Source organism: Bactrocera neohumeralis, chromosome 6, assembly GCF_024586455.1.
Source record: "Bactrocera neohumeralis isolate Rockhampton chromosome 6, APGP_CSIRO_Bneo_wtdbg2-racon-allhic-juicebox.fasta_v2, whole genome shotgun sequence".
Classification (NCBI taxonomy): Eukaryota; Metazoa; Arthropoda; class Insecta; order Diptera; family Tephritidae; genus Bactrocera; species Bactrocera neohumeralis.
The window spans coordinates 70,017,529-70,030,176 of NC_065923.1; the positions used below are offsets into that span (position 1 = coordinate 70,017,529).

Sequence of the window (12,648 nt, forward strand, 5' to 3'; positions counted from 1 at the left end):
ACCCTAATACATACATATGTATGTGTTTTTTGTAGTAGGTAGCTGTATATAAGTATTTATGTATGTAAGTTTGGTCAAACAATTTTCAAATCGGTTTGGTTTTCGTGTGTATGTTTGTATGTATCAAAAAGCGTTTAATTATGTCTGCAGACTTCAGCTTTGTATGTATGTATGCATTTAGGCATAAATAATACTGCAGGGCTAACATACGAAGAGAGAGATGTTACTGAACGAGAGCGTCACGAGCTTGACTTTTGTTGCTGTCAGAAAAAATAAGACAGAATGATCTTCCTCTGTTTGCTGTTAGAAAAAAGGAAAAATTATCTTTTGCCTTGTTACCAGATGAAGTGGTTCGTTATTTCATATATGATGGCCGCGTAGAAAACTAATTATTCCGAGGCAAGTTCAAAGGCTATATCAACCTGCGATCATCTTACGTTTGTTTTTACAGAAATTTACCGAATTCAACGCTTTTTGTTAATATTGTACCATCATTTTCAAATATCGCGTTGACTTGTGAGTTAGCGTGATTTACATTTTCCTATGAAACCCATTTTTAAATTTTAAAATATTTTTTTTTTCAAAACTGCTACACAATTGGCAGAAAGAGCTTTCGTTCAGCCGCTTAAAGTCATATTTTGAAGTGTCATGCTCATTCAGCGATCTTTAGAAACAATTTCGGAACGCTTGACTTTATGCTTTTTTTGTCGCCTGAGTGCTGCTATAAAGTTTTATGAAGTTTCTACAGCCATTTCACATTTTCTTTCATACTTCTTTATAAGCTTTTATTATTTTTCTAGACGGTCTGCTCACGCATTTGTGCAACGTCGCTCGTTATCTGCATATCTAGGTCTTGCAAACCAGCTTTTCGTGTATCTTAGCTCCTATTTTTCTTACGCTCTTTATGCTTTTAGCCCTGCTTTGACATATACATACATATTTTGCCAAATTTTTTGTATATTTTTCTTTGTGTTTAGTTCTTCTGTGTTATTTAATTGATATTGTGGAACTTTAAGGCTTGTAATCTCAACGTTTTTTGGAACTTGTTTTTGTTTTTTTATTATTACAAACTGTGGAAAAAATATTTCCCAATTTTTTCCCGTTATTCTCTACTACAGCTCTAATATACTTGCTCGTCTTGCTACAAATTCGCGCTTGCTTATATATTGTATGATTTTCACTACTTGCTTCGCATTATTTTCAAACTATTTGTATTTGGTAATAAATTTTAAATAATTATTATTTATTTAGTTCTTATTTGCGCACGTTGGCATGCTAATTTTTATGGTATCTTTACTAAGTTTTTTTTTGTTTGTTCGCTAAGTTTAATAAATTCCCATTATGATTCTTTTTGTTTTTACTAATAATGTATCTTTACGCATTATTACTATTTTGTATGCGTTTATTTGCATTATTTCAATGAAGTATATAATTATATTATTTTTTGGGTTTTTTTAGTTTTTTTTTATTTTGTATAAAAATTATTATTTTTTTTTGCATTTCTTTTGAGTTTTTAATTTAAGTACTTGGTATTTGCTCTAATTTTATTGATGCGGTTTTGTCTATATTTGTTTTTGTATTTTGAAAACCCAGAACAGTTCAGTTTTTTCGGTTCTTTGTTTATATTTTGCAGTCAGCTTTGTTTTGTAGTTGTAGTTGTTGTTGTATTTGTGTGATAATATTAATTGTAGTGGTAATTAAGTAATTGATTAGTTAATTTATCCAACTATTGTTGTAGTTATGTATGTTTCAATATATATATATATCTATATATATGTATATATGGTACATATGTATGCAAAGTGTTTTTGTAGTTGAATGGAATATCAAACTCTAAAGTGTGATCGTGTGCATAAAAAAATGATTAGTAAACTTTCAAATGTATGCTTTTGAAAATTTAAAGAAATCTATATATTTTTGTTTAATAATTAATAAATTACTTGTTGGTTGTTTTTTGGTTTTGTTTTGTTTTTGGTTTGCCTATACGGTTGTTTTTTGCCTTGCGTTAAAGTTAATTAATAAATATATTTATATATATGTATGTATATATATATAGATATATGTGTGTATAATGTATATGCGTGTGTTGTATATATAACTACGATATTATTTTTTGTATGCTTAATTTTGTTTTTGGTTTGGCAAAAATTGTTCAACTTCTCTTTGACATCCACTTTATTCGCTATTTTCTACTCGTACGCGCATTTTCGTTAGCGGTATTTTCAGTTCTTCTAAATTTTGTGATAATAATAATAATATATATATTTTTTTTGGATTTTTGCATATACATAAATATATTTATGCATATTTTTTTTGTTTAAATTTTTAATAACATTATTTATTACACACTTTATCGGCATGTTGTTTTTCATTGACGTTTCGAAAAAATTGAATTCCACTTGTATGCTTAGATTTGCTCGCGTGTGTTGTTGAGCTTCGGTAAAAGCTTGTGCTTGGTTTTGGATCGGTTTGCCTGGTTAGTTGATAGGAAGCTGGATTTACATCATCGGGTAAGACATTTTAACTGGTTTAGTGGCATTGAGTTTGTTGATAAACTGTTCTTTGATCTAGAAAGAGAATAGTAAAGTGTATTATAAGTAAATGTTTGACAAATCTGAGTGCAATAACACCACAACTAATATGTTTGTTATGAAGGCCATCCGTAGCTTGTAATGAAAGCTTTTTGTAGCTCTCTATATGAAAGCCTTCAGTAATTTGTAATGAAAGCTTTTTGTAGCTTTGAAAGCATTTTGTAACTTGAATTAAAGCTGTTTCACTTGACGAAAGCTTTCGTAGCTTGTAATGAAAGCTTTCAAAAGCTCAAGTGTTAGCTTTTTGCAGCTTGTAATGAAAAATATTTATAAGCTGCAGGCGTTCTGTGCATAAAAATTTACTCAAGTCAAGCTTAGTTTTTGATATAGGCACAAACTCACTGCAATGAAGAAGTATTGCTTAGACTTGAAAAATTTGTTCAAAATATTATAAGTTTTATTAATGAAAGCTCGCAGACTTGTATTGAAACATGCGCGCTCTGACTGTTAATTTTGGCATAATATGTGCTTTTATTGTTATTTATTGAAAGCTCTGACTTACTCCAGTTTTTCTTTCAAAAGTAATATACAACGCAATTTTTTCATCACTTACCTTATAAATTTTGCACGTAGTTTGATTTCTATGGGCTTGCACTGGGATATTCATTATTGTAAACTTGCACATATGTTGCTTGGTGAATTTATTTTGCGGGATCAGTATTTGTATTCAGTTAATTGGAATCTATTGACTACTTTACTGCGACTTTTTCTTTCTTTTGCTGCTGTTTGTTGCTGTTGCTGACTGTTGTTGTATGTAGAGGTTTACTTGCTGCGCTTTTACTTTTAGTTTTGCTTCATTTTTTTTGTTCTATTTGATAATAGATTTTTTTTTTGTTATATATTTGTGTATATTTTTTTTGTTGCTCTTGGAATTACTGTTTCATCATTATTTTCGAAAGAAGTAATCGTTTGTAATTGTTAATGTTGTTTAACGCTTTAAGGAACTCCGATTGTTAATAGGGTCGGCTGGCATCCTTTGGCCGCTTCAGTTGAACTTTCAGTCTTTTCATGCCAATCTGGAAACCATTCATTGCCTGAATGGCCGCTTGAGCGCTGGCAGGATTATCGAATGAAACAAAACCTATGGGGAAAAGTGTGTTACATAATCAGTGAAAACAAAAAAAAATTTAAATTGACAGTTGTGTATGCTTGTGTGCGTGTGTATGGTGATGCTTACCAAAACATTTGCTCTGATTTGTAGCGCGATCAATGAAGACCTTTGAACTGATCACATTACCAAATGGCAGGAACATCTGCATCAATTCCGCATCGCCGAACTCTTGCGGCAAATGATATATGAATAGATTACAACCCTCCGGTCCCGAAATCGAACATCCTGGGAACATCAGAAAATCTTAAAGAAGACATTACAAGAAAAGAAAAGAAAGAAAGAAATAAACGATGAGAAAATCAAAAGTGAAAAATCTATGAATTTGTGATTTGTGATGCTGCGACTCAAATTGAAAACAGATCAGACAAAATGAACATAAAATGCAATTAAACTGAAATACTGAATAATCGAATATCTGTAATATTACATACATATGCAAGTGTATATGAGTATAATATGAAATTACGATTTTCCCTGCGATATGGTACCAATTTAAAGTAAGAAAATATAACCTTTATATATACATATATAGATATGCATAAAAATATGTGAGATATCTAATCAATAAAACATAAGTATATAGTATCAGTGAAAAAAACTATAAGTAAGAATAAATAGTCAATATTTATTAAATAAACTATTCGCGATGCAGTGTTGTTTTAAAAAGCTTTAAGTATCAACTGTGGAGTATATGCTGTGCTGCGCAGTGCTAGTCGTGAAAACTTAATTTTGATTTCGAATAAATTATGTATTTTTTTTATTGTTTTTAATGAAGGCTTTAAAGGGAAAAACCTTTTTATAATATGTTTGGTCGAAAAAAGTCATTTCCGCTTGATCTAATACTTAAAATAAAAGTGGAATAATGATTTCAAGATTTACTGTAAAAAACTAGTAATTTTGATGAAAACGATAATTCCCAAAAACTTTGCAAGAAAGCTCTTTTTAATATAATTCATTGAAAAATGTCAGTTACACTTTATCTTGATCAATTAATAAAGTGAAAGGGGAATTGTTGAAAAAAAAAACAATTGAGCTTTCATTTAAGGCTTTCTTTAAAAATTATGTAAAAAATTGAGTACAGAGAAGTTACAGGTTTTATTGAAAACCTTCATCTAAAGTAATAAAATTTTTCATAAAAAAAGAAGTAAGAAATGGGAGCTTTTAGTGAAAGCTTTCATAAAAAATTTGCAAACAAATAAGGTAGAGTTACACACCTAAGCCAAATTTACTTAACTCGAACCAAAACTGAAAGAAATTAAGTACTGAGAAGTTGGAGCTTTTATTAAAAGCTTTGATAAAAAGTAATACAATTTTTCAAAAAGAAAAATTAAGTAAAGAGAAATTGGCGCTTGCATTGAAAGCTTTCATAAAAAATTAATTAAAATGCTAAATTCACTTAACTCGAACAAAAAAAAAAATAATAATAAGTTGGAGTTTTCACAAAAAATAATAAAATTTTTCATAAAAAATTAAATTGTGACAATTTGGCGCTTTCATTGATAAATTAAAAAAAAATTAAAGCTTTTATAAAAAGTTATCTTAAAAATTACGTTGCAACAAAATTGGTCCTTCCATTAAAAGCTTTCATAAAAAAATATCAAACAAATTAAGAAGAGCTTCTCACGCATGCTAGTTAAATTTACTTAACTCGAACCAAAAATGTAGAAATATTGCTATTTGTAAACTTTTTTCAGGCTTTCACGAATGCTTTCACATTTGTAAGCTTAAATTTTTCAAAATAAATTCTACTATACAGCTAATTGCACAGCAGCTATACTACCTAAGTTGCGAAAGAAGCAAGAAATGAAGCAAAAAAAACTTTAAAGCTTTGTTCACATATATGTGGTGTTACATACATGTATTGTGCTTGTATAATACTAAAAGAGAAAAAAATAAGGTTTTCCATCAAACTTAAAGCTTTACTTAATAAAAAATTTTGCTAAACCAAATTATTAATTCAAGCATGCTTTTATAAAGCGCCATAAAATATTTACAATACATTTACATACAAAATCTTTGATACGTCTATAAAATGCTTTTAACAAAAGCTCTATCAGCTTCTTGAGGATATTTTGTTGGCAGCTACGCAATTGCCAACCATTTTTTTGTAATTTCAATGTTTCGCATCCAAATACATTTTAGAATGTATGTTTATATGAATAACTGTTGATCTTGGCAATACTATGACTGTACAATACGTTGGGGATTTAAATAAAATACTAAAAATAAATGGAACCATAACTTGTAAAGCAGGAAAATGATTGTTGCACACACAAACATGCAATATATACAATATAGCGGTAATATACGATTAAAGGTGTATAGAGTATTGCTATAAGAGATATTAGATAGATTTATTTGTAGGTATATACGTGTATAAAGCTTAGTTAGGTGTGTATATGTATATATAAATGGCTGCGCACATGTGTGTCTTATTCTCAACGAAATTTTCATATATCTTTTGTGATGAAATGATTGTTACATAAATTTTCATGATAAAAGAATATAAAGCATTCTTTTTTCCATATGCAACGCACAAACTGGAGACTTATGTGATATTGATTGAGTGCTTATGATTTTATGCAATATTTATATAAGTCTATAGACATATATTTACACACACACCACAATTATATTTCTACATTTATATTATAAAAAGCAGTAATATAAAAAAAAATATTAAAAAAACATATTTATATAATTATAAAACAGCCTTTATTCCTAATTAAATAATTACATATATATTAACAATTATTTACAATCCATTACAAAATAGTTAATCCGCGTACAGCAAAGCTCACAAATCACAAAAAGCACGCCGGTAATTATAAAGAAAATTATCCGTAAATAAGTTACTATAAAATGAAAAAAAAATCAAGAATTAAATGAGTTGAAAATATTTACAAACACAAAAACTAAATGGCTTATGCGCTTTTTTTACAATGCGCTCACTTCAATACAAATTCTTCAGCCAATAAATATTACAGCACACAAATCAGTTGTTACCAACAAATTAGCGTTTTATGTGATTAAATGAAATAATTAAAAATAATAATAAAAATTTACTACAAAAAATATAAATATAAACATTTAAGTAATGAAAACAAATACACAAACAAATACACAAACAAAAAACACTTTTACATTAAAAACTGCTTACCTTCACGTTGAGTGGGTGCAACCGCCGCTAGAGGTGGTGGTAAAGCTTGTGGAAATTGTCCATAAACGGCGGGAAAGGCTGCATTATATAAATAATTTTTGTTGTTGGTTTGTTGTTTGTTTTTTTGGTTTTGCGTTTTGTACACATACATATATATATATAGATATCGATATATATAGAGTAATCGAAACATTTATGAGACAACACAACGTTTATATAATGTGTAAATATGTAATTGGGAGATGAAAAAATCAAACGAAACAAATCAAAAAAGAAACGGAAAAAGTAGAGAAAACACATCAAAATCACACAATATAAAAATTAAAGTAAATCATTTTGAACAGTATTAATACTTATACGTCTTGGCAACTATATAAATATATATTAATAAATATTTTTGTATAGTAGATACGGTAATAACGCACAAAAAAAATTAATTATAATTTACGCTGATATTATTTTTCATTTGTTCATAATAATTGTATTTATATGTGTACGAAAGGTAGGTTAATACATAAAGGGGTAGTGAAAACAACAGTCACACCTTATGCATATGTAAGGAGGTTGAGAATTTTTTAAAAAATGTGTATCTACTTAGAATTTATAATGCTTATAAATCTTAATATCAGCAAAATTTTTGAAAAGCTTTTAAAACAGTTTTTAGAAGCTTTTGAAATAAAGCTAAATTTTTTATCGTTTTTATCACAATCTTTATTTCTTGTTGCGAGTAAAATTTTTAAAAAGCTTTTTAAGTGAAACTCAGCAGTTTTTAAAAGCTTTTGAAATAATGCTCAATATTTTAAGAAAAGTTTATTCTTTGTATTTATAAAGTTTATATCTCTTGCTGTTAGTAAAATTTTTGAAGAGCTTTTTAAGTGAAGCTCAGCAGCTTTGAAAAGCTTTTAAAATAAAGCTAAATGTTTTATTAAAATTATATTCATTGTATTTCTAAAGTTTAGATTTTTTGCTGCCAGTAAAATTTTTGAAAATGAAGCTCTGCCTTCAAAGCTTTAGAAATAAAGTTCTGTATTTTTATAAAATGTTTTGTTGTAAATATTTATTAAATTTATAAACTTTGCTGGCAATAAAATTTTTAAAAAGCTTTTCAAGTAAAGCTCAGCAGATTTTAAAAGGTTTTGAAATAAATTTCTGTATTTTTATAAAAAATATTTCGTTTGTAATTGCAAAGTTCCAAAGGTTTCTGCAAGTAAAAATTTTAGAAGAGCTTTTTGATTACAGCATTTAAAAAGAAGTTATAATGCTTTTAAAAGTGTAAGCACGTAAAATTTTTTGTAACGCTTTTTAAGTAAAGCTCAGCTGTTTTTAAAAGCTTTTGAAAGTAAACTCAGTATAACTCTACATAATGAAATTACTATCTTGATTTTACTTTTTTATAGTTTCCTTGAAAAGTATACTTTAAAAGGCTGTTTAAGTAAAGCTCAGCATTTGTTAAAGGAAATAGAGCTCTGTGTTTTTATAAAAGTATTTCGTTTGTATCTATAAAAATTTAAAATTTTCTGCAAGTATAATTTTTAAAGGGCTTTTCGTCTGCAGCTCAGCATTTTTATACCCTCTCGTAAAAAGCTCAGTTTAACAAAAATATATAGTGAAAGTTCTAAGCTATGTCTTGCTTTCACTCTTGTATAGGTCTCTTAAAAATCTCTTAAAGTAAAAAAGAAATCTCAATGACTACACAAAGAAAGTTCTAAGCTGTATTGCTTTCATTCTTTTACGAGCTATTGAAGTAAGCAAGTAAGCAACAAAGTTTTACATTTTTTAAAAACTTTTGAAATAAAGCACAGTGACTATATAATGAAAGCTCTAAGCTGTCTTGCTTTGACTTTTTATAGCCCACTTAAAAAGCATTGCTATAATGTAAAGTGGCATAATGCTATAATCGCAGAAAGAAATTTATTTTATAAGTGAAAGCTCAAATAATGAAACGAAAGCTTCAGGTAAGATGTGAAAAGTGCAGCGGGGTTGAAAATTTTCATAATTTCACGTAAAGTGTCAAACAGTATACTTTTCCTTTTTAAATTTGCTTTGAAAATAATTTAATAATACAAAATATCGGATTTTTTTCTTTCAATATATATTTTATTTAATTGTTTCGTATTCCTCATAACTCAGGACATAAGTATTTGTGACTGCTATTTTTGCTGCCCATAACTTTTCGCCGTATCGCCATGATATTGTTAAACCATTAAACACTTAACAGCAATATCGAAATGTTCTTTACATTAATTTAAACATAAAAAATTACAATAATTAAAACAATTATGAATTACAAATAGTTGGTAGTTGGCAATAATTAACACTTAAAAAATTATTACGAGTGACCAAGTATTGAATGCCATATTATACGTATGGAGTATGGCAAGGCGTTCAAGAAATTATGTTATATAATAAAAAAATAATAATATAAATTATTAAGTGAATAAAAAAATTAAAAAAAAAAATTAAAAAAAAAATTAAAAAAAAGTTTTATACATATTCGATAATAAATTAAATTAAAAAAAAAACAATTTAATTCCTTAATGTTTTAATAAATCCTCCACGTCTTAGTACCAACAATAATTTCGTTATAATGGAAATCAAATTTAAATCGTAAATTATAATCAGCAACAATGAAACGAAAAAAGGCATAAATTGACTTAGAACAACCATATAGTTTTAATAAATATTGCGCTGAGCTAACAATTAATATAATATATTTATATAATTGTTTATGGCATGACACAACAATTAAATAACAATGAAATAGAGAACGAGGTATGAGTGTGACTGTCACAATTACATAAGAAAAGAATCCATTAATGAATTTCATAATAACAACAAGAGTGAAAACTCACAATCTTCTTAAGTTTCCAAAAAATTCCCTGTAAAATGAAATTTGAAAAATGAATGAACAAATAAACTGAAAGGAGTGATATGTGACGCACAAAGTCGCACGAAAAGGAAAATAAAAATAAAAAATTACAACAGCTAAAAATGTTTAGCAGAATAAGTGATAATGGAGTGATGGACGAGAACTTAAATTAACTATGACGTTTGAAATGGTAAACTCATAAAAGTGTATACTATAAAATAACCTTAAATAATATACCCTAAATTCATATATTTGTATATATGGTAATAAGAAAGTTAAAAGGTTGCATTTATTGTTGTAGAAATTATAAATTAATAATAATATATTTTGTTTCTAATTAAATATATTCTTTTGACATAGTTTTTGTAATGCATAATAATTAACTCATAACTAATCGAAAGCTTACTGAAGCTTATTTTGAGCTTTTTTCATGTCGCTATGACATTTCGTACTTACCAACTCCTGGAAATGGTGGCATTCCAGTGAAGGCATGCTGTAAGGCGGCAGCATCACCATTAGGCAGACCTTGTGGTGGAATCGTTAAATGGAGTGGATCTGTGAGAAAAGAGTAAAATAAGTTAAAGTCAGGTGGTTATATGGAAAGGAAAAAGAGTGAAGTAATTTAAAAATAAGTGAAAATGAGTTTAAGTTGAAAATGAATTGAATTGAATGAACTTACGTTGGAAAGAAAAGTTCAGGCTAACAAATATTTGCAGGAGTGGCGTTAATTTATTGTCGTACATTAAAAAGAAAATTTTACTCTACGTATATTTTTTTCGGCTTCTTAAAAAGCTTACTTGAATGTAAAAAGTCTAACATGTCTTAAAAGCTTTTGAAATAAGGCTCAGTTTTATGCTCTTTTGCCTTCATTGTTCTCTTAAAAAGCTTACTGTAATCAAAGTCCCACAATATTAAATTCGCAAAGAGGAGAGATATGTTTAAATACGAAAGCTTAAGCGTAAATAATAAAATTGATGTAACCACCTTTTCATAATTTAATGCTATTTGGAAAGCTCAAAGCACAGTGAAAGCAAAATAGTATGTTGGCGCTAGTTTAGAGAACTAAGTCAGCTCGAAAACTATGCTATGAGATGAAAGCTTAGAAATCAAATTTAAAAATTTATTTTAAAAAAGCTTAGTGAAAGCACAGAAGTATGAAAGCTCAAGTTGTCAATTACTTCATAATTTAATGTTATTTGCAAAGTACAAAATTATGAAAGCTCTAGTTTACAGGCTGAGTAAGCGTGAAAGCTATGTTAAAAGAGATAAAATCTTTGGAATAAAATTAAAATTTATTAAAAAGTGTTTAGTGAAAGTACAAAAGTATGAAAGCTCAAGTTGACAGGCTTGAATAAACTCAAAACTCGCGCTCTGCATAACTTAGTGTTATTTGGAAATCTCAGACCTTAGTGAAAGCACAGAAATATGGAAGCTTAAGCTGACAAGGCTGAAAAAGCTCTAAAGCTTATACTATTATCTTACTAAAACTATTTTTAAAAATTTATTAAAGCTAAATATCAATAAGTCAGTTATCGAATATAAATTAAAGCTGAACCGAAAGGTTATATGACCTTTTGTGTTTTATCAATCAAAAGACTAAACCGGTAATAAATCGCTGTATAGACATGTTGCCATTATTTAAACCCTTTAACCGAATTCTTGCTTTTTTATCAAAAAATTTATTTTAAAATTTTTGCCATATTTCCTCTCATTGCCTTTATTAACCCATCCCTCTGGTAGTTTATTTATGTACTTTTAAGCATCTTCAAGCAAATATTTGCTTGTAGTGATATAATATTTGTATGTACATATGTTTGTATGTATGCTCTAGAGCTTTATGAACTTATATGCTTTACTTACGTCCCGGGAATGCCGTTTGCGGAATGCCATTCGTAAAGACGCCATCAGCGGCGGCGGCAGCTGCTGCGGCCGCAGCAGCAGCGGGTTGTCCATTTGGCGTTTGAGCGCCCATATTGAAATTGGGCATGGTCGGTGAGGGCAGCGATGGTTGACCGGTGCCATTTAAGCCATGAGGTATTTGCGTTGCCAATGCGGCCATCGGATTCATATACGAGCCGGGTGCAGTGGCAGCGGCGGCCATTAAAGCAGCTTGCTGTTGCTATAGTTGTAATAAAAAAGGCGAAGAAGAAGAAGTTGTATAAAAGGTACGTTATATAAGACACAATGCATTAAAATGAAAGCGAAAAAAGGAAAACAAAAGCAAACAACTATAAATGAAATGAGTGAATGGATGAGAAACGGAAATGCTAAAGTATGCAGATGATGAAGTTGTGCGCATAAATAAGGCAAGCAATTGGCGGTCACGGGTGAGAGAGAGAGAGCGAGGGCGCCGTGTTAATGTGCAGCGCACGGCGGAAGTGGTTAGCGGTATGTGAAAGTGTGACGAAAGCGGGGCCAAGGGAAGTGGTGGTGACGTTGAACGTGATGCATTCATGGTAACGAGGCTGCGCGTTGCTGGTAGTTGCACTTAAATTGGTTTTGCAACAAAAGTAGCAATAAAAATGCACAATTTACGATGCGCAACGTGCAAGGGGGCAGCGTTGCACGCTGTTGGGGCATGGCTACTAAAAGCGCCGCATAGAGCATGCACTGCGCTGCCGACCAACATCAACACCAATGTCGCCGTTATTTAATGCACTTTACGTGACGCTGATTTGCACTGAAGTTGCGGCTGTTGTGCTGCTTGTTGTTGTAGCCATTATTGTACGGCTTTTTGCATTGTTTTCATTTGCGCACCCACAGCCTGCACGGGCTGCGTGTGTGTGTTTGTTGGCTGCAATAAAATGGTGCGCCTTTTGTTTTGACATTTTATGCGTAGCACAACAACAAGAGCCAAAGGCAGGCAAACGAAAAAGCAAGTGCCATTAACAATAAAAGTAAGTGCAAAACAATGCAC

At 29.6% G+C, this 12,648-nt stretch overlaps 1 protein-coding gene across 16 annotated transcripts in view; it reads right to left on the reverse strand.

Annotated features, from left to right (window-relative positions):
• Window positions 1-320: 320 nt before the first annotated feature.
• Window positions 321-12,648, reverse strand: part of LOC126763544 (CUGBP Elav-like family member 4) — a 955,905-nt gene continuing 943,577 nt past the window's right edge. For 14 of the 16 annotated variants that reach the window (XM_050481141.1, XM_050481134.1, XM_050481132.1 and 11 more), the window contains 6 exons: window positions 11,592-11,850; window positions 10,188-10,286; window positions 6,863-6,940; window positions 3,769-3,945; window positions 3,145-3,672; window positions 321-2,567 (listed from right to left, as the gene is read on the reverse strand). In XM_050481141.1, coding sequence (XP_050337098.1) covers window positions 3,545-3,672; window positions 3,769-3,945; window positions 6,863-6,940; window positions 10,188-10,286; window positions 11,592-11,850 — 741 coding nt within the window. In that variant the 3' untranslated portion in view covers window positions 321-2,567; window positions 3,145-3,544. The remainder of the gene's footprint in view (window positions 2,568-3,144; window positions 3,673-3,768; window positions 3,946-6,862; window positions 6,941-10,187; window positions 10,287-11,591; window positions 11,851-12,648) is intronic. The other 2 variants (XM_050481135.1, XM_050481138.1) reach the window with 2 other exon arrangements.